The 27,998-nt window shown below is 39.6% G+C and overlaps 1 protein-coding gene across 8 annotated transcripts in view; it reads right to left on the reverse strand.

Moving 5' to 3' along the window:
• ZMYND11 (zinc finger MYND-type containing 11) overlaps positions 1 to 27,998 on the reverse strand; it is an 84,364-nt gene that overhangs the window by 49,281 nt on the left and 7,085 nt on the right. For 7 of the 8 annotated variants that reach the window (XM_075997487.1, XM_075997490.1, XM_075997489.1 and 4 more), the window contains exon 2: positions 8,682 to 8,816. In XM_075997487.1, coding sequence (XP_075853602.1) covers positions 8,682 to 8,797 — 116 coding nt within the window. In that variant the 5' untranslated portion in view covers positions 8,798 to 8,816. Of the gene's footprint in view, positions 1 to 8,681; positions 8,817 to 10,003; positions 10,023 to 27,998 lie in introns of those variants that run through there. The other variant, XM_012776771.3, reaches the window with a different exon arrangement.

Raw genomic sequence — 27,998 nt, forward strand, 5'->3', positions numbered from 1 at the left:
CCCACAGAGTGCTCAGGCCACTGAGACTTGTCTCATCAGATGGAACACTGAGTGGGGAAAGGCTAGCTGTAAAAAGAAGAAAAATATCATGATCTAATTGTGAAGAGCTTTGCACAAATGCCCTGCTCAGTTATTTGGACTTTATGCACAATAGGGAAATCAAAAGAGGATTTAAGAACACAGTCAGACCTAAAATTTAGGAAAAAAACTGGTAAAATCAGGTTGACTTAACGGTGTCAGGAAAGACTTCCCAGGAGGCGACACTTGGAAGAGGAGTCCAGGAAGGCCGTCCCAGGTGGGCGTGTGGGAAGCACCTCTGGCTTCTGCAGTGCAGCAGGGGGCGGGCACAGGAGGAGACCGGAAGACACGGGCCGGGACGGCAGCACCTTTGCACAGGAACATGGGCTTCCAGGGCCAGAGAGAGAGGCCTGCACTGGGAGAACGACCTGAGAAGATGACGTGTGGAAGGAAAGACGGGCTGGAGGAACAGGCAGGAAATCACAAGAGTGAAAACCCATCCCAGAAGAGGGAAGAGCAGATGGACTCAAGAGACATTTAAGGAGACCATTCAGCCTAGCTTGGGAGGGAAAAAATGAGTATGTTCTACTTTTCACCATTTCCCTATTCAAAAAACACTCACTATTCCCCTCTACCTATGGATCAAAGCGTCAGTGCTAGCATTTGAGGCCTTCCTAGTCTGACCATCTCTGTCTTTTTATCCACTTAAACCCCACAGTCCCTCAACTTGGACCTTTCTCTCTGCCTCGCCAAGCCCCATCCAACGACTGAGGACCGACTAACTCCACGCCACCCACAAGGCCTTCCCAACTCTCACGGTGGCTCTCCCCTCAAACAAAGCCTCCAGTGTTGTAAATTAATAGACTCTCAGCATGGGGTAATGACCCTCTCTTATGTCTAGGTACTACTGTCTTATTCTTTATGGTTATTTACACTGCATGCCTGGTCTGTATGTTTCCTTCACAGAACTGCAAAGAAACGTCAAGCACATGAAAAGAGCCAGACAACAATCCAAGGCAAGACGAATGTCATAAGAATTTGGCATCCTGGAATAAACTCACTGTGGACTTTGATTATTCAGAATTAGCTACTTCTTCTGTAAGGCTATTATGTAAAATAAAATAGTAATGGTAACAGTGGTAAAGTATACCTGCCAATCCACTTTCACAATAAGATGCAAGAAGAATAAATCAATATAGATTGAAAGGAGAATACGACGAGTAATTCCACGAAGAATCCTTGGAATTACACAAGCAGCACAATAACTGATAGTTTTTCAAACTAACTTATTCACAAAGAAGTAACCTAGGAACAGCCATTCTCCTCCTCTCTAACAATTCTAAGACAGAGAAACACAGCAAACTTTAACTTAAATAAACAGTTCCTGGAAATTGGGCTTCAACAAGCTACATTATATATGTAAAAAAAGAAATAATATGTACCTAGTTGCAACTTCAAAGTCAACCTACACACGAAGAGGACTTACAGTTTGGGTTTATGTATGTCTGTAGCGACAGGAAGAACTCCAGGAGAACTCAGAAATTTCAATGCCAAACATGTCACAAGAGGTCAGAGGTCACATTTTCTAACTGGGGTTTGACCCTAAAGTAAGCAATACATGTAATTAATTGATGCCCTAATCTGAAACATGAACTTGAATGGACTAGTCTACCAATCCACTGCTAGTCTGATCATGCTAGTCACAATGTGATCACCTCTGGAAACACAGAATCAAAGTCACTCACGACAGAAAGGAAACAAAGGCTGACTATTTCGATTGCCTTTTCCCAGTAGTCAATAAAAAGTAAGTTAACCTCCCCCGTCACACTGCCTAGCTACTAACGCCAGTAAAGACTAGTAAAAAATTCATATCTGTTTCAAAAGCATGTCTTTAAACTATCTTATAACTATCACTTAAAATAATTATACACTTCTAATGCCATGTTATAATTACCCAAACTGGATGTGAATAATTTGTTTGGATTAAAGAAGAAAAAAGAAAGTGATATATGTAACTTGTTTTTATTGGACATTAAAATATACATGGCATTTAGAGAAATAATGTGACAAAGAATTATGAATCATATTAGGAATCTGCATGATTGAAGGCTTAAATTTCACTTGTTACTGATTTTTTGTTGAATGATTCTTCACCCTTTATATCTTGATTTGAAATCTGTAAAACAAGGGCTATCATCTTGAGCATAAAAATATTTTATAAATATTTAATAGAAATGTTAAATAACCAAGTATTTCAAAGCTTTAATGACACCTATCCAAATTACATAAAATTGATGAATTCATGTGCCAACTATTAATTTAGTGTTTACAGACATTTAAATTGAAAAGAGAACTACTATTACCTATACATATCTTCATACAACCCTCAACTGACTACTGTATTTCCTTTTTTTTTTTTTTTTTTTTTTTTTTGGAGACAAAGTCTCGCTTTGTTACCCAGGCTAGAGTGAGTGCCATGGCGTCAGCCTAGCTCACAGCAACCTCAAACTCCTGGGCTCGAGCGATCCTTCTGTCTCAGCCTCCCGAGTAGCTGGGACTACAGGCATGCGCCACCATGCCCGGCTAATTTTTTTTTTATATATATATATCAGTTGGCCAATTAGTTTCTTTCTATTTATAGTAGAGACGGGGTCTCGCTCTTGCTCAGGCTGGTTTTGAACTCCTGACCTTGGGCAATCCGCCCGCCTCGGCCTCCCAGAGAGCTAGGATTACAGGCGTGAGCCACCGCGCCCGGCTGTATTTCCTTTTTTAATGATAAAATGACTCAACTGTTTCGATTTTATGATGATTAAACATCAGAAAACCATCCTTCAGTTTCTAGAAATGTGAACCATTTTTACTGAGAGGCCAAAATTCGCGCTTATTTAGCTTCCAAATGAAGTCATCTACAGAATTTATGTTGTCAGTAATTTATAAATGAGCTGTAAATCAGAGGGATAGCTTCACCATGAATCAAAACATCAGACTTAATCCCAGATATGTATTTTGAGCTCAGATTGATCTTTTTAGTAAAAATACTTTCCACAGCAAAATAATAAAACTTGTTAAAGACGTATCCCTTAGGTATATTTTTTAAAGATTTAAATTATTCAATAAGTCTCAGCAGTGATTCTGTAACTTATAGTACCTTTCCTACTACTTTCTTGGATACAATACTAACAGTTCTTTTAAAAAAGGAAAATTAAAAGAAAATGGTAAAAACAACCCAGAACGCTTTCCTGGGGAGGTTTCATGGACAGGTACTGCTATGAACTCTGAATGTTAGCTGTCATCACACTTAGGTGTAGTAAACACCTGGAGTGAACACAGGTATATCCTATTTTGTTATCTAGACAAGAAGATTATTATTGGTTCCTAAGAGTTCAATAAATTATGAGGATCTGAGGCTTAACTGCTTTAAAAGGCCACGAATTCTACTCATGGAATTTCCTTTTAAAATTGCAGCGTAAGTCTTACTACGTTAAGGGCCCTATATTTGATGATGATCGAGCTGTGGATTCTGAGGTGTCCAGTGTTGTATACAAACATGAAGAGCATTCCTTGGCCTTGTTTCTGCTAAAAGGGAAAAAATTTTTTATTGCTTTTAGCTCTGCTTTTTCACTTCAGAAAATATCCAGTGTCTTTAGCAATAACTTTTTTTTTTAAAGAAAAATCACAAGATTGTTGTGAGCTGGGAAAGTGGTGGAGGTAACAGCTTTAAACTCTCCTCTGTCCTCCTAGACAGAGTCACTGAAAGAGTAGCAAACAAAACAAAACAAAGGCCCTTGGACAACATATACAGCACAAAAAAATTAAGTGATAGGGAGTCCTGTGAATCCCAAAATTTGAGCGGTTGGGACAAATCTGCAAGAGCTACAGTCACGACTGGCACTGAGGGCTATGCAGGACAAGGAGGACCAGAGGGAAGCCAGGAGAGCCGAGCACAGGGGACCGAACATGCAGCTGGAACAGACAGGGCGGGACACCTCACGTGAGACGGTTCACGGCAACGCACGAATCCACGGTACAGTCCTCGGGAGCTAGAGCAAGACGGCCCTCCCAACGCTCAAAATTAGGCAGGCAAAGCTCCCTTCCAGGACTAAGCCCCATGCTATAGAGCAGGTGTCCTCAAACTGCGGCCCGCTGGCCACATGCGGCCCGCAGGTGTTTTTGCAGCGGCTGCCTGTCCTGCTTAGCAGCCGACTGGTCCCGGGCCCACAGTGCGCATGTGTGGAGTGTGTGCCGCACTCTCCAAGGGCCCTCCAACGGTCTGAGGGACAGTGAACTGGCCCCGTTTAAAAAGTTTGAGGACCCCTGCTATAGAGAAATGTGAGGAATTAAAGTATCAAATACTGCTGGAGTCAGTTAAAAAGACCTTCAGTATAAGAAAGGGTAGTTCAAGGAAAAACAGGGGGGAAAGAGAAAAACCTAGGAAATCTCAAGAAATATAAGGCCACACTTTTAGCACGTCATAAAACTGGCAAAAGAAGCGCATGAGAGCCATAAATCTAGACAAAGTATTCAGACCCACTTCTCCCTGACAAGCTCAGGAAGACAGATCTCACGTCAGAAGGACAAGAAAGGACTGTGGCCCACAGGACAGAGTGACACCCTCACGGTGGAAGCACGTCAGAAAGACATGCCTACAAAACAGAAGAAAACTAGAACCCACTGTTTCCAGAAATGACAAAAGACATTAAGAAAATGATATAATATGAAAGCTGTAAATCAGAATTAGAAAAACTCAGAAATGAGTTAAACATTTGAAGTAAATGGAAATCACTTCAGAAGTGAGGTCTAAACTAGAAGCTAAACAAGAGTGATTACACAGCAGATAATATCAGATAAACAGAATTTGCAAAGAAGGAAAATATTAAAAACCAAGATGAAAAAAGATGAAAATAATTCAACTGAAAATTACAAATACAGAAGACAGGAAAAGAAGACTCAACATAACTAAGACAGGCCTCAAATACTAAAAACTAAATATACATAATAAAATAATATAATCATAACTATACATGATAAATATAATTTTAAGTTTCTTATTCTCAGATTGCTGTGTATATAAATGTTGCAGAAAACATTGACTAATTGTAGGATATTCTAAAATTGTATTGTTCATGATATCCATGATTCTCACAATCAGAGAGGAGATAACATTTTACATAGAAGAGTTAAGTAAAACCCAGTAGCCATAAATTTCAGTGAAAAATATCAGTATGAATTAATGAGGTGTTTTTATCTTTTAAAAGTATGTTCATTTCCTAACTCTGTCCACTCCAAGGCCTAGAGAGACCTACATAGCAGCAACACGGAGTGGCCAGAAAGTACTCTTGAAATACAATTTCAAAATAAAAGAAACCAGAGCCCCTGGAAGAAACCAGTGGTTCAGGGTATGTACAAAATGGGCCTCAAACCTTGTTACCGAGAAAACAGGAACGAACTTCTGGAGCCAATGGGCAGAGGCTCCAGCTGGTCAAAGACGGGAAAACCTCAGCATCAGTAAGGGTTTTGTCAAAAATGGGCTGAAGTATCTCAAGTGTATTTAAATGCATGAATTGCAAATGACAACTAAAAGAAAAAACCTAGTTGGCTGCCATTATAGGATGCTATTTTGAAAACCGGTAAATACATAAAGAGAAAGAATTAAACACTTCTCCTACTTTTTCCCATATGAACCATACCACAGGGGTAACCAAACAGCAGATAATGGGAGGCTTATGTCCTTATAGAGACATTCCAGTTAACAAAGGAAAGATAACATCAGATTATCATTTTGCAATTCTTAATGAATTATTGGATCTAGCGTCAATGGCTACATATATCACACAGCGAGAACTCTCCACAGCCCATGAAACGGCCTTGACCCACCCCAGCCCCCAGATACAACTACCCATTTCTATGAAATACAGAGGACTGAGCAGTAGGTCAAACTGGACCGCAGTGCTGCGGTCCTCGAAAGCCAGACTATGAGAAACCAAATGACCCAGTTTCCCCAGTCAATAAATCCCAAATGAAAATAACAACAACAACAACAAAGATGAATGAAAAATCCACAGATCAAAAGAACAGAAACAAGCAGAACTAAGACATTACACCAAAGTAAACTATAATGTTCAGGACATAGGATGTAGGACTGCCTAGGAGGCAGTCACCCCAAACCCCATAACTTTGAATGCACGATCCAAACTATGCAGCTCACAATTTTTTTTATTATAATGGAGTCACTCACCAGTCAAAATAAAGAATGAGACTTAATGACTACACATGCAATCCTAACAATAATTCTTCTGCAGGCTTCTGTAACTTCAGCCATTTCTAAAGTTTAAAAGACACCTCTATGTTCAGACCTAACTGTAAATAAGCAGACCAACCTGACTTAAATGAATGCAAGGCTTAAGAGTGCACAATGGAATATTAGGGCTTTAGAGCAAAGGATCGGTCTTCCTGTCCTAGTCCAATGCCACTTCCTAACTGACCTCAGGCAAGCGCAACAGGCAAGAAAGTTGACGTCAGCCAAGAGGCAAAGGCCCTGGGCCAGGCGGTTCTCTGCACAGCTCCCTCTGGAGCCACTCGTCCAGCGGGGAAACAGTCCTGCCGCAGCTAATACTGGGGAACAAGTACAGAACGCTTTGAGGAGAGCCACTGTAACGAAAGGAGACCAGGCACAGCTCTCAGAGGGGAGGTGGCAGAGGACGCACGGCGAGCCCTCTCCAACACTTCACCTCGGATTTTCTTTCTTTCATCCATCTTTTTAGATGACACTAATAAAACTATTTACTAGGTAAAATAAATTTATTGATATTTAATTTAGGAACTACAGGCCTTACAACATGAAGGAAAATAAGCCTTGGCATCAAATAAGGCTGATGACGCAGCGAGAGAAAAGAACACTTACCAACAACCCTAACACAAAAGGAGAAAGTGTGTGCAATCCCACTAACGGCCTTTGCATCTTTTGCTACAGTTTCCCTTGTGTGCACGTGTACACACACACAGGTGTTATGATATCCAACAGGTACCTGCACCCGTCACTGTGGAGTTAACTCCCTCCCTCCCACGCCAGCAGGTGGTCACAACCTGACAGCAACAGTCACCCAGGAGATTCTGACAGCTTCCCAGGGAACAACCCTAAAGCTTCTAGAAAGATGCTACACGTGAGAAAAAGGAATAGTCTGAAAAATTGAAATGGTTTAGTCAGCCTTACATGATTTTAATTTTTAAAAATGAATGCAAAGAACAGTATTTTATTTCAACAGTCTTCTGTAAGCAATTTTTATATACATCAACTGCTTTGTTAAAAGTCTCAACCATAAGAAAATACTGCTTTTTATTCTGAGATTTTTTAAAACATTTTTATTATCAATATCACCTCCTTGTAATTTATATTTAGCTACCATGCCCCAAATTATTTGCTTTATTTAAAAATATAATTAAAATAATGTATCACTTATTGTATTCTTATTTTTCATATAGTATTATTTTTTCCTTCCACTAACCTACAGGAGCTAAGAGTTGCACACGGTCAGCTTTAAAGTATTCTGAGGGTGAGTGTAGAGTTAGAGCCACATAGCGCCTCAACCCTTTCTCTATCTTCTGTTCCTGCCCTTGCAGGTAATTTTATGATCTTCTTCACCAGAACACAGGGAAAGGACAAAAACATATGGAATTCAATTTTGTTACTTATTCACAAAGGCCAACAAAAAGCTTTTAAGTGAGCTTTTGTAAATTATCTGTTTTCCATTTTTACACATAGCATCTAAAGAATGTGGAAAAATAGTATAAAGAAATCTTACCTAAATTAACAACAACAACAAAAAATCCCTCCAAACATTTAAAGATAAATTTGGCTTTATTCCTTTAAAAATAGCCAGAGAAACAAATAAAATAAAACCAAATTCTTATTTTAAGACATCCTTATAATTACTATATAACATGTAAATAGAAGAGTAATAAATTAATTTGATTTTTTTTGTATCCTGAATTTGTCTACCAATACAAATAGCGTTAGAAACTGGGTGGGGGGGAACTTTCTTTTTAAAAACTGAATGGTTTATTTAATAATTTGTAAAATATAGAATGAAATTGTTAAAAATTCTGTTAGTGGGCTATGAACTAATACAATTTGCTTTGTTTTGTTTTGAGGGTCACTGAGGGGCTCTGTTGCCCCGGTTTGAGTACAGTGCCATCATCATAGCTACTGCAGCCTCCAACTCCTGGGCTCAAGTGATATCCTCCTGCCTCGGCCTCCCACAGTGCTAGGATTACAAGCGTGAGCCACTACGCACGCCACGATGTTATTTCCTGCACATACCATGCCTGTCCTGTATTACAATGAGTAACAAACAGTATACCGTTTTTAGACAGCTTCACTACATAAAAGCAAATGATTAACTAAAAGCCATTTTAATAAAAGACCTAAATAAAGTTACTAAGAGTTAAATAGGACATACTGATATTTTACTTATCTAATAATTACTTTGTAAGCACAAGTTCCTTGTGTATGTTTCTGTATTTGTTTTTCAAACAACTATATACTCCTGCAAAGAAAGTGACTTCAGTCCTCTGTAATATGTGTTGATTAGCATAATAAAGTGTTTTTGGGCTTCCCCCCAAGGGCTCACATGAGACTTCACAGGGATTTGTTTTAGCTGACTCACTTTGTGATGCGGTCGATGTTGGCAATCTGCTTCTGGTTCCGTATGATCTCGATGGCTGCCCAGAGATGCTGGATGGCTTTTGTGTCCGCCTGGCGTCTTTTTGTTAGACGTGCCATGACCTGTTCACTTCTTTAGCTGCAGTAATACATAAGAACATAAGGAAAAAAGATTACAAGATGAATTATCACCAACATGAGTAACATCAGTGCCCGACTACTGCTCACACTAAGGTCACAGGTAGTACTGCCCACTTTCTGCCTCATTCCCTGCATTCCGCATCACCAACTTCTTTATAAAAGTCACCATTCGCTTCATTACTTCATAAAAAGTGACCGTCTAAAAATGAAAAAGTTAAGGTTTTCCCAAGGAGGACAAGTGGCTACCTCATACCAACACATTTTTTAAAATAAATTTGTTTTATTCTAATGCACAGAAATATTACAAGATAAAATTTCATTTATCGATAATGCATTGTTTGTAATTTGATCAATATAAAATGGAATTTAAATGCCCTACTTGTTTGTACTTTGGTGTATTATAATCATGGCTTAAAAAGTCCAATTCTATATGCATATATTGATAAATGAAAACATTTCAATAAAATAAAACCACGAACAGAAAATACAAAAAGTATTAATAGTTACTTCTGGGGTAAGATGGGAAAAGCTGGCAGACAAGATACTAGAGGGCTACACATTACTAGGAACAATCATATTCTTGAATAGATATTAGTTTCAGGGGTATTGATTACATTATTAAGAAATAACACTGCTATTTTATTCAAATTTCAGTATTCTGGATAACTGAGGAAAACAGCCTCCAGATGATTTCTGACCTGTTCTTGGCCAGACTAGGGAATCCCTGGGTTACAGCGTGGATGCCCGATGACTGAGGGCCACGTACGGAAGAGGCCTCTCTAACCTGGCTTAGAGGGACGTCTGTCAGGGACAGCGTGAGCCCACTGCACCTTCACCGTGAACTTCGCGCTACACCATGATCCCAGCACTTGGGAACAACGGAAACATATCCCTAAATCCTACAGACTACAATGCTAAGTTTAACATCGAGGCCCTTAAAAACACAGCAAACATTAAATCTTCCGGGATTTCTAAGATCTCCTTGACCCGGCCTTTCCTGTCTTGTGAGGGAAGAGCCTGAGAGAGGGAAGCTCATTCCTAGCACTTGGCTGTGTTCCAGGCCAGCCACACGAATCTCCTTCCTCCACCTCTACACTTCTTCTCAGGCCGACTCCGCTCTCCCTTCCCTCGACAAACCCACATAAAGCCGCGGCTGCTACCAAAGCTCATCCTGGGAAGACTCACTTCCAGTTAGTCTGGGGTCAGCCAGCCTCCTAGAATGAGATGGTTTCAGAATTACACCACCGACAGAACGCACTTTGAACATGTTTTAAAGGGCATTCCTGAATGCCCCACTTCTTCACACTATTACTTATAACAGTTCCAGACTTTGCTCTAAGAAGACAAATAAAACATAATGCCAGTATTCAAGTATTAAAGAAAACGTAAGGAAAATCAGTTGGTTCTGTATAAACTTAGACATAAAACTAAAAGACAATAAAAATTACAATTAAGGAACACTTCCATTTTAGAGTAATCACTTTAAGATGAAAGAACTTTAAGAAGAAATAAGACAGAAACTTCTCAGTTTAAGTGCACTTATAGAGGAGTGCCGACCTCCAGGATATGACAAGCCGTGCCGTGGGAATTCAGCGGGAAGAATGCATGTTAGAAAGTGACATCTAATGGTAAACTGTAATAATACAACTTAACCCTGTGAGATCATACAAAGACTCAGATAAAACAACAAAGTCTCAGTCATTCTTACACACTTAAAAAATGTATATATCGTTGCCCACTTTGTGTAAGGCACTGTGCTAAACATAACGAAGTATTTAAAAATGTATAAATAATGGCCAGGCATGGTGGCTCACACCTGTAACCCTGAGATCCTGTCTCACACACACACACACACAAAAGTACAAATACTGATCCTTGCCAAAAATAATCTAAAACCAGTAGAGGAAATTTGGCATATGCATGAACTATGAATGGTACGGTAATTTATGACATATAAATTGTCCACAATATGAAAATTCAGATGGGGAGACATTACTTCTAGCTTAGGTAAAATTTAAGCAGAAAGAAAGAGATGTCTTCTGCAAAATGGTAAATATATGGAAAAATATAAGAGCCAATCTTTTCCTTTCTTAACTTCTTTAAAAGATAACTGGCTGCTCAAAGCAAAGATAAAAATAATTGGTAGGTGTCATTAGGTTTATAATACACGTAGAAGCAAAATACATGAGAACCAGAGCAAACAGGTGAGAAACGGGGAATAAACAGAATTATACTATTGCAAATCTCTTGCATTTTATGTGAAGTGGTGTTATGTTACAGTATTACATATTATAAATGAATTACATTAATTCATGGGAGACTAGAGTACATTAAGGATGCATACTGTAATTTCTAGAGCACTAAGGACTAATACAAATAGGTATAGCTAATATATAATGAAACTTATAAATTTTTTCAAAATACACATATATAAAATTATGAATAATTTATTCAGAACTATAAAATATGAAACAGCAAAGCTAACATTTTTAAATAATATTAAAATAGGAGACATACTATAACAACCAGAAGAACACAGTGGGGACCAAGTGGCAAAAACTGTAAAAGTGATGTCACATATTCCTGGAAATGATCAAAATTGAGATTAAAGAATGATGCAATGCTGCACGCCTCAGGAAAAGAGATGTAATGTTAAAATCAAAGATTTATGAGCTCTACCTGAATCAAGACACAGAAAGCAGATGTACCCTTGCAGTAAAGGTACACTGTGGGGAAGAAATTAGTACTAAGAGCCCAAGTAGAACATTACAAAGAACGCAAGGGAAAGACAAATCCAAGTGAGGTGAATATAGTGAAGTTCGGGGCATATTATAAAAGTATCCAAAACAACTTGATCTATTAAGACAAGATCTCTTTAAAGTACAACCACTAACATTCTGCTTACGAAATCTAAATTTATTCATTCATTTAACATATAATTCACATTCCCCTATTACAACACCAGGAGCTCTTCTACGCTCTAAGGATACAAAATAAGCAAAGAGACAAAAATCATTCTCTAATCTAGCAAATATGATTAATGATGTGACTAGATATAAGAATTGCAATTTGGGTGTTCACCAATAAAAAGAAAGTTAGGGCTGAGCGCAGTGGTTCTTGCCTGTAATCCTAGCACTCTGGGAGGCCGAGGCGGGCGGATTGCTCGAGGTCAGGAGTTCGAAAGCAGCCTGAGCAAGAGTGAGACCCCATCTCTACTATAAATACAAATAAATTAATTGGCCAACTAATATATATAGAAAAAATTAGCCGGGCATGGTGGCGCATGCCTGTAGTCCCAGCTACTCGGGAGGCTGAGGCAGGAGGATCACTTGAGCCCAGGAGTTTGAGGTTGCTGTGAGCTAGGCTGACGCCACGGCACTCACTCTAGCCTGGGCAACAAAGCGAGACTCTGTCTCAAAAAAAAAAAAAAAAGAAAAGAAAATTAGACCCTATGTGTAGACGGTGATCACTCAAGGGCCTTGTTGATGGGGCCAAACCAACTTTTCAGCCCATTCTTACCTGAATGTGTCTTATACCACTATTAGACTATACTAATCACATTCCCAAATATGCCCCAAACCTCACACCTCTAGCGCTTTGTTTATGCAGTTCTCTCTTCTGGAATGTTCGCACCTGCCCCATTGCTAATTAGTAAAAACTGTCCTTTCTAGAACTTACTCTAATCCAATCTTCCCTGACCAAACTAAATCAAACTCAATTGTCTTTTGTATTCTAACAGTATTCTGTTTATGTACCTTTCACAAATTTATTGCCTGTACATATAACTACATATTCCTCAAAAGAATTCTTTTAATTCAACTAAGACAAGACATGTCATTTATTTTTACATCTAATGCCTGTCAAGGTGCCTAGCACAGGTTTCAACATGTTAAATCTTCAATGTGAAATTCTTAAACTCAACTTTGTCAGCTGTTACGCACAGAACAAGAGCCTAGAGAAAGCCTTCATTTATGTTTTATCAAAGACTGAGCCATCAAAAGGGAAGGCCAGAAGACTTGCAGAGATCATTATTAGAGTCCTCAATCTTTTTTCTGTTCAAATGCATTTGAGGCGTACGACAGACTCCTTTCCGCAAAAGTAGCTTGTGATCTTCAAAAGGACTGCCGTTTAAAACATAAAAAACAAAAAACCTGTGGGCAACTTTAACGAGCCCCCAGGTGACATGACGCCCCCCTCCCTGCAAACGCAGGTTCCCCGAACCCCTCGCTATGGCAGCATCCACAGGTCACACTCACGCCAGCTACATGCAGAGAGCAGGAAAGGGGAGAAGAGGAGAAAGCCAGCCAAGAGCCGGAAAAACTTTAAAAGAGGTAAAATTAAGCAATCTGCTTGGAATGTAGATACATGCAAAAATAGTTTTTAATGCAAGAGAAGGATAAACACGACAGGCAGGGGAGCAGCCGAGGGACAGGAGGAGACGGGGTGACCACACAGGAATTCATAGTGTCAAACAGGTTCTGAGTTGCACTTGTAGTGGGTTCGAGTTTTTGCTTTTTTATTATGTTGCATAAAATGACCATAAAAATATTTTCAAACATTTGCATCAAATGTTACATAAAATCTAAAAATTAATCCCATTTGTTTTGGTTGTACATTTCATTGTTACTTTTTAAGTCTGAACTTTCCCCAAAAGTCTACTAGCAATTTTAAATTATTTGTCATTCCTTGTCTATTCATACCATTTTACCATTTATATATTAATTTTTCATATATTAACATTATTCATACTTTGCTCTTTGCCTTTTAATAAACATTAAATAAAATTATACTGAAATCTAGCTATGTATCCCTTTATCACTATTTTTCTGATCAAAAGTCCTTCCAGGCCGGGCGCGGTGACTCACGCCTATAATCCTAGCACTCTCAGAGGCTGAGGCGGGTGGATCGCTCAAGGTCAGGAGTTCAAAACCAGCCTGAGCGAGACCCCATCTCTACTAAAAATAGAAAGAAACTAATTGATCAACTAAAAATATATACAAAAAATTAGCCCAGCATGGTGGTGCATGCCTGTAGTCCCTGCTACTCGGGAGGCTGAGGCAGGAGGATTGCTTGAGCTCAGGAGTTTGAGGTTGCTGTGAGCTAGGCTGATGCCACGGCACTCACTCTAGCCTGAGCAACAAAATGAGACTCTGTCTCAGTAAAAAAAAAAAAAAGTCCTTCCACACTCAAATCAGAAAAATAGTTGTATTTTCCTCTAGTTTTTATCATTTGTTTTTTTTAATATTAACTTCTTAAGGAATTACTTTTTAAAAATTATTAATAAACTTTATTTTTAATTGAGTCAAACTTTATTTTTAAGTGAGGTTGCCTGGGTGAGAATGCAATGGTGTTATCAGTCATTGCAGCTCACTACAGACTCGAACTCCTAGGCACAGGAGGGGACTACAGGCGTGCACCACTGCCCAGAGTCATAATTCAATTCTTATCAGTGCCAGCACTGCTTTCTTTGATCTGTTTGGTCTCTTATTGGTGCCCCATAATTTTTATTACAACTTATATGCACAAGCTACATATTTAAAAGCTACAATTATAATTCCATGTTGTCATTCATTCCTATCTAATTATCATATATATATTATCTGCCCAGCAATATTGTGAGTTTTTTTAAAGCATGCCATACTTTCAACATTCTTTATGTCCCTAATTTTTACCATTAAATAGACACTAAATAAACACTTACTGATTGAATACTCTCCCCAGCCAACCCTGAGATAGTAAAGAATTAGTGGGTGGCCACCGGCAGCCCGGAGAGGGGAGGGCAAGCTCCTGCTTAGTGGGTACAGAGCTCTAGTTTGACAAAACTGCAGAGCCACTGAGATGGATGGTGGTGAGGACTGCACATTATAAATGATTTAAATACACTCAACTGTATACTTCAAATAGTTAAAATAATAAATTTTGTTATATGTATTTTGCCACAATAAAAACAACTGAAAGGAAAAAATAAGGGGAGGAGAAATAAAATTCATCCTCAACAATAATAAACAACAGCTAGTTACCAGGTCTTAAGAAGAATAACTATCACTAACATTTCCCCCAAGAACCTCCAAGCAGTCAGTGTGGCAAGCACTGAATGTAGACAGTTAGCAAAACAGAGTACTTAAATTAGATTTGCTGGTAGGTTTTTGATTTTTTTTTGCATCAAAGTACGTTAGATTAAGAACAGGAAATAACACTATGTAACATATTGATCAAGGTTCCTGATAGCAAAACAGGTCAGTATGAATACTTGATTCGGTTTTCTAAATTTTTTAAGTATTCTTTTAGTTAAACTAGTAAAGCAAAAGGATGTTTCCACTCTTTTGGATTTGAAAGAATAGCAGTTTATAAAACAAAGTAATGGGTGGAGAAATTGTTAACCTTTTATTTCTTAAACAGCTAGATTGAGCCATAATGTACATACCATACAATTTAACCATTTGAAGTATATAATTTAGTACTTTTTTTATTTTATTTATTTATTTATTTTTGAGACAGAGTCTCGCTTTGTTGCCCAGGCTAGAGTGAGTGCTGTGGCGTCAGCCTAGCTCACAGCAACCTCAAACTCCTGGGCTCAAGCAATCCTCCTGCCTCAGCCTCCCGAGTAGCTGGGAACTACAGGCATGCGCCACCACGCCTGGCTAATTTTTTTTTCTATATATATTAGTTGGCCAATTAATTTCTTTGTATTTACAGTAGAGACGGGGTCTCACTCTAGCTCAGGCTGGTTTCGAACTCCAGACCTCGAGCAATCCGCCCGCCTCGGCCTCCCAGAGTGCTAGGATGACAGGCGTGAGCCACCACGCCTCGCCAATTTAGTAGTTTTTATATATAACATTTTTAATTTTTTTAAATTTTGGTAAACTATGTTATCATAAAATTTGCCATCTTAACCATTTTTGAGTATACAGTTTGGTGGCCTTAATTACTGTACAGTCACAGTGTTTTGCAGCCATCACTATTATTTCCAAAACCTTTTTGTCACTTTAAACAGAAGTTCTATAACCATTAAACAATAATTTCTTATTCTTCCCTCCTCCCAGGCCCTGGTATCCTCAAATCTACTTTCTGTCTCTATGAATACACCTATTCTAGATATTTCATGAGTGGAAACATACAATATTTTTCCTTTTGTGTCTGGCTTAGGTCACTTAGCATAATGCTTTAAGGTTCATCCATGTTGTAGCATGTGTCAGAACTTCATTTGTTTATGGATGAATGACATTCCACTGTATGGACTACCACTCTTTGCTCATCCCTTCCTCCGTTGGTGGACACATGGGTGGCTTCTACCTTTCGGGTGCTGTGATTGTGGCTACAGTGCACACTGGCACACAAGTGTCTGCTTTTCGGCCTCAAACAATCCTCCCTCCTCAGCCTCCCAAAGTGCTAGGATTACAGGGGTGAGCCAAATTTTTGCATTTTGAACATATCAAAAACACTAGCACATATAAAAATGACCTAAAGCAGTTCTGCTGTCTATACATTTCTCCATAAAAATGCAAGTCTACAAAAAATCATAAATTATGGAAAAGATCTGGGTTGTAATAATCAACAATTTACTAAACAAAATGAGTATATCATCTTGATCTAAAAATCTTAGAGCTACTTTATGAAACCTAAGCTGTTAGTTTCTCTCTTCACCCTATATGATTTGTTTTATGCAAAGTGGGTTATGTGTCCAAACCTAACAAATATTAAATTACAAAGTTCCTCCATTAAAAACCTTAGTATTTTACACTTCTAACAGAAAGAAGACTATAAATATATAAAGTGAAAACCTTCAAAATTTTAAAAATTCTTTATTCACAGAAAAGAAAAAAACTCGTTCATAAGGACGAACATCATTTGCAAGCAAAAGGGAGTAATAATTATTAGCAACTATTCATTTCTGCAGGGACAGAAAGAACTAAACAGGCGGAGGTTAAAGGTTTTTTTTTTTTTTTTTTTTTTTTTTTACATCTTGTCATGTAAAATTATGATTAAATATAAATGTCTCCCAATTGTGAACTAAAATAAAATTTTAAGGCTCACCCCTCCACCGGCTGACTAAATCAACCCCCCTAGTGGCCAAAGGAATATCCTAAAGCTAAATTGCCTGCCCGGAGGTCAGACATGCCTTATGCTCCCCTCCCTTCTTGGGGACATCCTTTGTAACTCATTTTTTTCCCAAGGCATCAATATCTTTCATCTGAGCACTCTGTAACTCATTAACAAGCCTAAGGGTTTGCAAGACAAACCTGCAGGTCTTCAATTTACAAAACAAATCTATGTCCCTGGCTTATCACTAATAACAGCTCCAAAGCTTCATGTCTTTAACCAATTACAAGCCAAAGAATCTTTAAACCCACCTATAACCTGTAAGCTCCCCTTCACTTCAAGATGGCCCACCTTTTCAGACCAAACCAATGTATGCCTCCCACATACTGACTGATGACTTTTACATGTAACCGTCTTCCTGAAATGTATAAAACCAAACTGTAACCCTGCCACAGTGAGTCCACTTGCTCAAGGCTTCTTGGAAGTGGCTCCGGTCATGGTCCTCAAATTTGGCTCAGAATAAATCTCTTTAAAATTATTTTACAGAGACTGGCTTTTTTTTTATTTGATACTATTCAGCAAAGATAACAAGTATTCTCATAAAACTATAGCTAAGTGTTGAAAATATTTGCTGTTAGACAACACTACTAATTTTGCATACTTTTGCACTCCATATTGTTGGGCCAACGAAGTTTTTTTATGAGTGATCTAAATCAATACTGCAATTGGAAGTTTGTGAAATTACAAGAATACGTTGTATTTTGTGATAACTTTCTGGTTTGTATTGATTAATGATGGTGATTTCTAACTACTTTCCTAAAATGTTTTTGAATACTTAAAAAGTAACACTACTACTATCAAAGAAAATTACTCAACTGTCTATAGCAATTCATATCAAAAGCACGCCTAATTTTGTTTAATGAGCATTAAAGAAAATAGGAAAAAGGCCTAGTTCTATTAAAGTGTGTATTCCCTTTAGTGAAAAGTGCTGTAAAATTTTACTTATTTCAAAAATTAACCTAGTAATCATTCATCCAATGTTTTGAGCACCTACTATTTGCTAAGCACAATTCTAGGGACTTAGGATACAGTGGTGAATGATTCAGAAAGGTTCCTACACTTATGTGGCTTACTGTTAATATTTGGGGGTGTCGGGGAAATAGACAATAAATGTGAAAACAGAAAGATGATTTCAGATAGTGACAAGTCCTGTGAAAAAAAGAAAAGAAGAAGAGGGGAGAGAAGAGGGGAGGAGAGGGGGGAGGAGGGGAGGAGAGGGGGAGGGGAGGAGAGGAGGGGAGGAGGGGAGGAGGGGAGGAGGGGAGGGGAGGAGGGGAGGAGGGGAGGAGGGGAGGAGGGGAGGAGGGGAGGAGGGGAGGGGAGGAGGGGAGGAGGGGAGGAGGGGAGGAGGGGAGGAGGGGAGGAGGGGAGGAGGGGAGGGGAAGAGGGAAGGGGAGGAGGGGGAGGGGAGGAGGAGGGGAGGAGGGGAGGAGGGGAGGAGGGGAGGGGGGAGGGGGGGAGGAGGGGAGGGGGGAAGAGGGAGGAGGGAGGAGGGAGGAGGGAGGGGGGAGGGGGGAGGAGGGGAGGAGAGGGGGAAGGAGAGGAGGGGAGGGGAGGAGGGGAGGGGGGGAGGAGGGGAGGGGGGGAGGGGAGGGGAGGAGAGGGGGGAGGAGAGGGGGGAGGGAAGGGGGAGGAGAGGGGGGAGGAGAGGGGGAGGAGGGGGGAGGAGGGGGGAGGAGAGGGGGGAGGAGAGGGGGGAGGAGAGGGGGGAGGAGAGGGGGGAGGAGAGGGGGGAGGAGAGGGGGGGAGAGGGGGGAGAGGGGGGAGAGGGGGGAGAGGGGGGGAGAGGGGGGGAGAGGGGGGGAGAGGGGGGGAGGAGAGGGGGGAGGAGAGGGGGGGAGGAGAGGGGGGAGGAGAGGGGGGAGGAGAGGAAAAGAAAAGAAAAGAAAAGGAAAAACAGCAGGCAGCGGGGAAGGCCACTGTAGACTGGGAGGTCAAGGTTGCTATGGTGGTCATCAGTGTTGTTCACTAAATACTTCTAGTTGTCCTAAGCACTGGAAGGATTGTGCTTGTAAAGGAAAACAAAAACCTCTGGACCCTCCAACTCCTTATGCAAAAGGGAAGGTCCAGCCCGCGTGCTGAGTCATGCACCACCCTCTCCCAAATAAACAGCATCACTAACACCACCAGCCAGATCACCACAGACAGAAAAAAGGCCTCCGGCAACGACAGGGACAGTTCCACAGATCATTCATAAGGACACTGTTTGCTGGCCTCCCGCCAACGAGGACATGCAAATTGCAACTTCCGGGTCTGCAGGCTAAGTCTAGCTCCTAAAACTGAAGTCTTTTTGATTCCACACTAATAACGTTGATTACAAGTTTATCTTCCCAAGTGCAGAACAGAGACAAGATCACTCATCCTGTGGGAGGAAGCAGAGGTCACAGATGCTTCTGTGTTTGTCCTTGAACTCTGGCTTAATAACCCTCCTGATGGAGATCTTTGCCTCGGCCGCCTACTTGGGCCGTCACACTTCCCACAGCCCTGAAACTAGGCATGGCCACACGACTGGAGTTGACAAATGGACTCTGAGTAAAAGTGATTTATGACACTTGGCATTTGAAGATTTAAGAATCTTACTCTGATTGCTATGCTTTCTTTTTCTTTATACCGCGGGCAGTGGCAACGCCCCGATGGTGGTTGCCGTCAGCCTGCTACCAAGTGAGGACCACAGTGAGCCCCACTAATCCATGATGGAGCATAGCATGAGCAAGACCCACCTCTGGTTTTGAACCAGAGGTTCAAAGGTTTGAGGCTGCTTGTTATCACAGCACAACCTACCAATCCTGCCTATTGTAGAAAGCTAAGGAGATTATACATGAAGTAAAACCTAAATGATGAACAAGAGCTAGGCACACCAAGCGGAAAACATATGCAAAGAAAGACACAGTGAGAAAGGACAGTGTCCGGAGTATGGTAAGGAGAACCGGCAGGAAGGAGGCAGACAGTGGTACCGCGTCAGGCCACACGGGATCCAAAGCAGACAGCGAGCAGTTTGGGTTCAGTACTACTTCAATAGGTGAGCAAGGCAGGGATTTTAAGCTGCAGTGAGATGGGAGGGGGATGGGAGGGGGAATGGGGGGTTTTAAGCGAAAAGCTACCTAATGAATCATGAACAAGTCTCGAGTCCCTTTCTACCACCAAATTCCAGATGCCTGATCTCAGGCTCAGACCAGAGACCAAACAGTCCCTTTCTGGAGAAATTAAATGATCCCAGGGAAAGAACTTACACACACCGATATTTGAAGGAACCTAAAGAAAAGGCCATCTGACCACCTGACATCCCAAAAGAAAACCCACACAAAGAATGTCCAATTAGCTTCCCAATGTCTCACTTGTAAATACAACAGACAGCCAGGGATCACCAGACATTTGAGACCAGCTTCTCCGCAAGAGAGAAAGAGGCCACGTGGAGCAAACAGAAAATACATGTAACTGATATCATGGAAGAGTAAGAAATGGAATCGCACCTATAAACCACAAATAGGATACTCCAAATAGAAATATTCAAAAAACTTTAAAATATGATAAATAACAAATTCAGCCAAAAGGTCAGAAAATAAAGCTGAGGCAATCTTCTACAAAGTAGAAACAAAAGACAAGAGATGCACAAATAGGAGATAAGAGAAAAAAAACTTTGTGATACAATATATGAATAACAAGAGTTACAGAATGAAAACAGAGGGAAAAAATTATTCGAGAAAAGCACCTACCAATGAAAAACAGGCATCTGCAAATGGGAAAAAAACCATGACATGCCCAGCACATGAACGGCAGGAGCACTGAGTACGTCCACTTGCAGAGTCAGACACTGGTGGCCAGAGGAGGAGATGAAAGGCTCCCCAGGGTGGGTGACAGGAGAGGCCACAAAACAAACTGTGTCGGATTTCTCGGTAGCAACCTGGGAGCTAGAAAACGATGGGTGAATGTCTTCTAAATTAAAAAAAAAAGAAGTGGAACATGAAGATGTGACTGAATTGCTATAATCTCAGGATAAAACGTTAACAGATGAGAATTTGCTTCTTATGAATGAGCAAAGAAAGTGGTTTCTTGAAATAGAATCTACTCCTGGTGAAGATACAGTGAACATCATTGAAATGGCAACAAAAGATTTAAATTTAATTGATAAAGCAGTGGCAGGGTTTGAGGGTTTGAGAAGATAGACTCCAATTTTTTTGTTTGTTTTGTTTTGTTTTTGGAGACAGGGTCTTGCACTCTTATCAAGGTAGAAAGCGGTGACATCATGATATCATAGCTCAATGCAACCTCAAACTCCTGGGCTCAAGCCATCCTCCTGCCTTGAGCCTCTCAAGTAGCTGGAATTACAGGCACATGCCACCCCACCCAGCTAATTTTTCTATTTTTTGTAGAGACAGGGTCTTGCTACATTGCTCAAGCTGGTCTTAAACTCCTGACCTCAAATGATCCTCCTGCTTCAGCCTTTCCTAAGACTCAAAATCCAGAAGCAAAGCAATTGGCGAAAGGCTGAAAAATGGGACTACCAACACACACACACACACACACACACACACACACACACACACACACACACACACAATACTCCACAAAACCTAAAAACAAACAAGCAAAATTAAAACCCTTTACATTTTAAATGGTAACCTTTACCATTTACCAAAATACACCATCGACAAGGTAAAAATATAAATGAAAATGGGATAGGTAAAAGAAATATTTGCAAATTAAATTATGAATTAAGTGTTAATATCCCTGGCTTGTAAAAAACAAAAAAACCCAAAAAACCTATAAAATTTCAGAAAAAGCCCCAAAAACCCAATGAAAAAAATGAGTGAAAGATATGGACAAACAGAAAACACAACACAAAAGGTCAAGTTATGGAAAGACACTTGATTTCTCTTAGAGAAGACCAATTTCTAAACTACATCTAATATACCATTTCTATGTAATACCTATCAGACTAGCGAAACTATAAAAGCCTGGCAATGTACTCTGTGGAACAACTGTACAGAAACAGGGATTCTCATACAGCACTGGTGGGAACAGAAAATGTCACAATCTTTATGGAGGGGACTGTGGCAATGACCACCAAAATTACATATGCATTTACTTTGACCAGTAATCCCACTGGCACAATCACAAAACGATGTACATACACATTCATGTATTATTGCAGTATTTGTAATAGTAAATCTGTAAGGAACTGGCCAAATACAGTACAGGGCATCCACACAGTGGAATATAAACACGCTAGAAAAAAGGGATCATATCATGTCAAAAGGCAACCAAAGAAAAAATATTAATAAAGTAGACTACATCAAAATGAAAACTTCTGTGCTTCAAAGGACACCATCAAGAAAGTGACAACCACAGAATGGTTGAAAAAACCTGCAAATCCTACATCTGATAAAAGACTTCTACTCAGAACACATAAAAGGTTTTTACAATTCAATAAAATGACAACCCAACTAAAACATGGACAAAGCATGTGAACAGACATTTGTTCAAAGAAGATAAACAAATGGCCAATAAGCACAAAGATGCTCAACATCACTAGTCATTAGAGAAATGCAAATGAAAATCACAATGAGATGCCACTTCACAACCACCAGGATAGCTACAGTCAGGAAATCAGGACAATAACAAGTGCTGACAAAGATGCAGGGAAACTGGAATTCTCACGCATTGCTGGTAGGAATGTAAAACGGTACAGCTGCTTTCAAAATCAGTTCAGCAGTTCCTCAAAAAGAAAGCAGAGTCGCCATGTGACCACAGCAGTTCCACTTCTACATATATGCCCAAAAGAATTGAAAATATATGTCCACACAGATATAAAGACATGCATATCCACAGCGGCATTATTATTCATAAGAGCCAAAACGTGGGAAAAACTCAAATGTCCATCAACTGATGAATAAACAAAATGTGTTATAGCCGATGGACTATTCACACAATGAAACACCATTCAGCCACAAAAAGGAATGAAGTACTGACACATGCTACAACATGGATGAACCCTAAAAACATTATAAGTAAAAGCAGCCAGACACAAAAGGCCATGTATTATGATTTCACCCATATGAAATGTCCTGAAGAGACAAATCCAAAGACAGAAAGTAGAACAGTGAATGCCAGGGGCTGGGGTGAGAAGAGAATGGAAGATGACTTAGATTGCATCTGGGGTTTCTTCTGGGGCAGGAAAATGTTCTGGAATTAGATGCTGGTAACAGTTGCAAAACCTTGTAAACATACTAGAAACCACTGAATTGTATACTTAAAGAAAAAAGTCACTGGAGCCAATTTACATGTCACTTTGTTCAAGTGGGCAGTCAGCAGAAGATTATTTTTGTGGCTTCTGTTTATCAATTTACGAAGATTTTCAATGATGCCCGATTTTTCCATGTGTCTCCCCTGCCTTTGGGACTTCCCCACCTTCTAGGAAAGTAGCACATGTCTGCTTTCATTGTTAGCTTTTTAACAACTTTAACTTTTTCACCCATACACAAGTAGAATTATATAAGCCTTTGTGCTACAATAATTTATTAACGTTTGCATGTATTTTAAATCTAAATTATTTTCCTGAAATGCCAAGACCCACGCCACAGCCTGAGGCATGGCTGTCCATTCACACCTGCCAGGGTGGCACTGAGCCAGCCATATAATGCTTTCAGGCTGACTGTGGGTGAGTTCCGGCAAACTCCTTCATTTATGACAACATTTCTCAACTTTCCCCTTCACTGTCTTTGAAGACAGGGTGGGCAAGGTAACTAGTGACCAGGACATTGTCTTAGGAGCAGGGTTCCACAGAAAAAGAAGAGAGAGAAGAGTGAAAATAATGCACTTCATTAGACTGTCTCAGCCTTCGTCCTTTCTCACAATAAAGTGCCATTCTCCTAAGAGATATAACGTCTACTTAAGGTGTAAGGCTTGATAAAGTATAAAATTAGTGCCCATAGACACTAAAACATACCCAGAATGTAGAGTACAAGCATTTAAAATGTAAGGTAACTGAATATATTTAGTTATACTCTGTTAGCGTGTTGCTCTTCCAAAAGTAAACTATATTTTAAAAATAATAACCAGTTTCCTGCCTTGAAGCAGTTCTCAGGCCACAGAGCAAGGACTGAGAATCCAAAAGGAGCTGGGACTCACTGAGTGGAGGAGACAGAGACCAGAGACTGAAGTGGCTAATTGTCAGTGTAGCCTTTTTTTCAGAGAATTCATATTTTGCAAAGTCAATTATTTTCTATGAATCATACTTCAGATTCTCTTCCTTTCCTAATATTTACAATATTTAGGATAATTCTATGAAATGGTACCTACTTAAGAACAAACATTGACTCATAATAGTATAACCATCTAATACTTTCTACTCTGTTCAAGTTCAAATTTTATAAAAATATTCTCTTTAAAATACAATTCTAACAGCATCAATTAAGAATATAATTCTTGACTGTATCTAATCTAAAACTGAGAAAAGTATGTGTATTTAACAAAATTTGACTCCACACACTTTAAAAACACAGAACTTTGTGTGTTGTCCCCTGAGGCAAGCCGAGAAGACAGAACACTCTCACCACTGGGATCCGGCCACCTGCGGAAGGCACGTCATACCGTCGGAGAAGCAAGCAAAGAACACGGACCAGACTGTTGAACACACTGCCAACAGTGCCAGGCCCAGGCAGGCTCCCTGGCCACTTCCTAGATGTCCCTCTTCCTTTAAACCCATCTGCCATGCACCCTGACCTCTGTGAAACTGGTGAAGTACAAACCTATATGAAAGAGGACTTAAAGAAGCCTGTGGAAATTATCACAACTGCCTAGCCCTAGGGTCACCAAGAAGCCTCAAAATGCTTGTGTGAGAAAGAGTTGCTGAGGCCTGAACACAGATATTGCCTGGTAGTGGCTGAAGCCACAGTGAGTCTTACAGCTCTTCCCAGAACAAAGGAATTAAGTCATAACCTCCTCATACTCAGCCCAAAGACTTGGAACCTATTGCTGTGGACGGTCTTGCAGCTCAAGGACTTCTTCCCAGGGCAAAGGTAGTCATAATCTTCTAGAACGCAACTGAAAGACCGTGAATGTCCTCCTCTGGATGGCCATACCCACTGAACAATCTATAGGTGGAAATGCCGCCCCCCCCATCTGAAGGAACATGAAGAATCACCTGGAACCCAGAGAACAGCCAGGGAAAGGAGGGGGCTAGCCAGAGACCAGGGCAGAGCCTGAGAAGCTTTCTCAGGTTGTCTCACTGTGGACTGCAGATGTGGCCCCAATACGGTTGGTCTGGCTGCCCCAGGGAAAGGCATCCAAGACTTCTCTGATTCCTACAGGGTTACGAGGAATGCGGTGACGAGGACAGGACGGGCTGCAGTCCAGCTACTGGAAGGCCCAGACACTGGATGTCAGCCTATCTCCTGAACAGTACTTACCTCAAGGTATGACATATATTACCTGTGACTGTAGCTACATCTGAGCCCCTCAGGGAACATCAACCAACGGTACCTTTGATATCCACCTTAGCTAGCAACGCAGCAGCATTTCTGAGGAACCTGAACAGACTTAAGGCTTTCTTCCAGGATGCATTTATTTTTCAGTTTGTTTGATTATTGTCTTTTTTTTTCTTCAGGAAATTTAATCGATCTGATTCTTGAAAGAGAATTTCTGAGATTTAGAGCTAGAGTTCCCAGGGTACACCATTTTCTATAATCTATTCTAAAAAAATATTTAAAAAGAAAACATGAATACCACTGCCTACTTATAAAAAATTTGAAATGTGAAACATTAAAAAAAGTGTAACTTTTAAAAATTAGAGCTTAGATCCATCCCCAGAGATTCTAATTTAATGTTTATATAAAACAAAATTTAAAAAGCAATTTAGATGCTCACTCATGACTGAGAACCAGCATGCTAAATATTGTTTGTTCCTAATGTGAGTTGTATAGCACCATCATCTAAAATCCCAAAGAATTCATTTAAAAGAATAAATATGGTACAAATACTACTGTAACTAGGGTTTACAATAGTGCATTTTTCATCAGCATTTGTCTAAAAAATGCAGATGAACCAAGAGAAGGTCCACCTTTATATCAGACTGCTGGTTGTTTGGCTTTTAAGTCAACTGAAAGTAACTGGGACTAAAACTAGTTTTATTTGAATAGCCCTTAAAAATATAAAATTTAACTTTCAAATGATTCAAATGGCAGTTTCTTGCCTGAAACAATCCAACATGAATATTGATCACAAGTGATAGGCTTCTTAAGATTGTCTGTGTAGCAAATTGGTTTCGCTGATCAACACCTAAGTGGACATATAGGAATAACATTTCTCGGCATCCGGCAGATGGGAGGGGAGTAGGGACGGGTGTATACACACGTAATGAGCATGATGTGCACCGTCTGGGGGACGGACACGCTTGAAGCTCAGACTCTGGGGAGGACGTGGGGGGAAAGGCAACACACGTAACCTAAACATTTGTACCCCTGAATATGCAGAAATTAAAATATGCTGAAATTTAAAAAAAATTATAAAAAAAGATTGTGTAGAACATGTATGTGAAGAGTGATATATAAGTAGGTATTTCAAAAGACACATTTTAGGCATGTTGATATTAAATGATATTAAACTTTATATTTCCAAACATATAAGAAATGATAAATTATAAGTACAGTAGAAAAAAATACTTGACTTTATAATGCCTATAATTTAAAAAGATAACGTCTCTAATGGTCAGTATGCTTCCCCCCAAAACCTATTAAATTTTCCATCAATGGAAACCCCAAATAAATTATTCTTATTTTTTGATTGGGCAGTTAAAATAGGCACATTTTATATTAATTAGGGAATGGCTCCAGGTCAAAATTCAATTGAAAATTAAGGACTTACTCTCTCAAACAGCACTTTTCAGCTGTACTTTTCAGATAGAAAATAAACAATAAGCAGGTAAATCAAGAATCTATAAAAAGAGAAAACTAAAAAATTCATAATAGCTTTCAAGTTGAGAGAGCTTCTCTATACTTAGCCTTCATCAAAATATTTCTTTTCAAAAATCTTTCCATAGCTATTACATATGAGAAAATCATATTTGCTAACCCACTGCAACATTACTATTGATGGCTGTCAGGAGGATTTGAATCTGTGGATGCGGTAACTCACTTGATCTGTTTCTCTCTTCACCACATGCTTCTCACGAAATGGTATTATTTTATTTTAGATGACAGTACACACCTACTGGAATTCTGAAGCCTTAGCATTTACCGCAGCTTTCAAGAAATTAGCTATTTCAAGCCAAATTGAACTTATCCAGTAGAAGGAAGGTCAAAAGATTCCGCAAGACAATGAAGTCCCCTTTGAAGATGAGAATACTTTAATGCTGGAGTTAATTCCAAGTATTTTCAAACATTTTTCTCCATTACGTAAGTATTAAAATAAAGATCATAGGTCTCCCCACCTCCACTGCCCCTGCCTCAAGTTATCTTTATAACGTGAGCTACCATAGTGACAGCAAGAAAATGAGCCAATTATCTATGCTTGTTCTTAGATTGCTAGCTATCATCACCAGTGAAATTGGTATTAACCAGAACTTTATGTATGGAATGTTTTGATTATCAGGAGTTTCCTAATATTGCTGCCTTTCCACCTCCTGCTTTTGTAGGTAGAATGAGCATAGTTTTACATTCTGTTAATATTACATACTCTTGCAGACTTATAAAGGTACACTGGGAAGGTGAAGGCATATCAGTACACAGACCCAAGAAGTTGATGGTTTTAGGGAGATAGACCAGCATAACTTACTACAGGTTTGGTAGTCATACACATGGATCGAAACCAATTTCATTATGTCTGTGTGACCTTGAGTACCAGTAATTTAACTGTGTCTCTTCCCTTATTATAAAATCATTATAACAACATTCCTCTCATGATGCTGTTATGAAGAATAAATGGAATAAGCACACTGACTAGTGTGCAAGATGCTCAATGATCAACATCTTAAAAAGGAAAAGAGGTAGTGCTACGTTTGTGATAAAACCTAGCTTGCTAAAAACGGCTTACAAAGTGGACTTGCAAAGTGATCTAATGTGCACAATCAAATTAAAATGTATAA

Source organism: Microcebus murinus, chromosome 25 (assembly GCF_040939455.1).
Source record: "Microcebus murinus isolate Inina chromosome 25, M.murinus_Inina_mat1.0, whole genome shotgun sequence".
In the NCBI taxonomy this organism is placed as follows: domain Eukaryota; kingdom Metazoa; phylum Chordata; class Mammalia; order Primates; family Cheirogaleidae; genus Microcebus; species Microcebus murinus.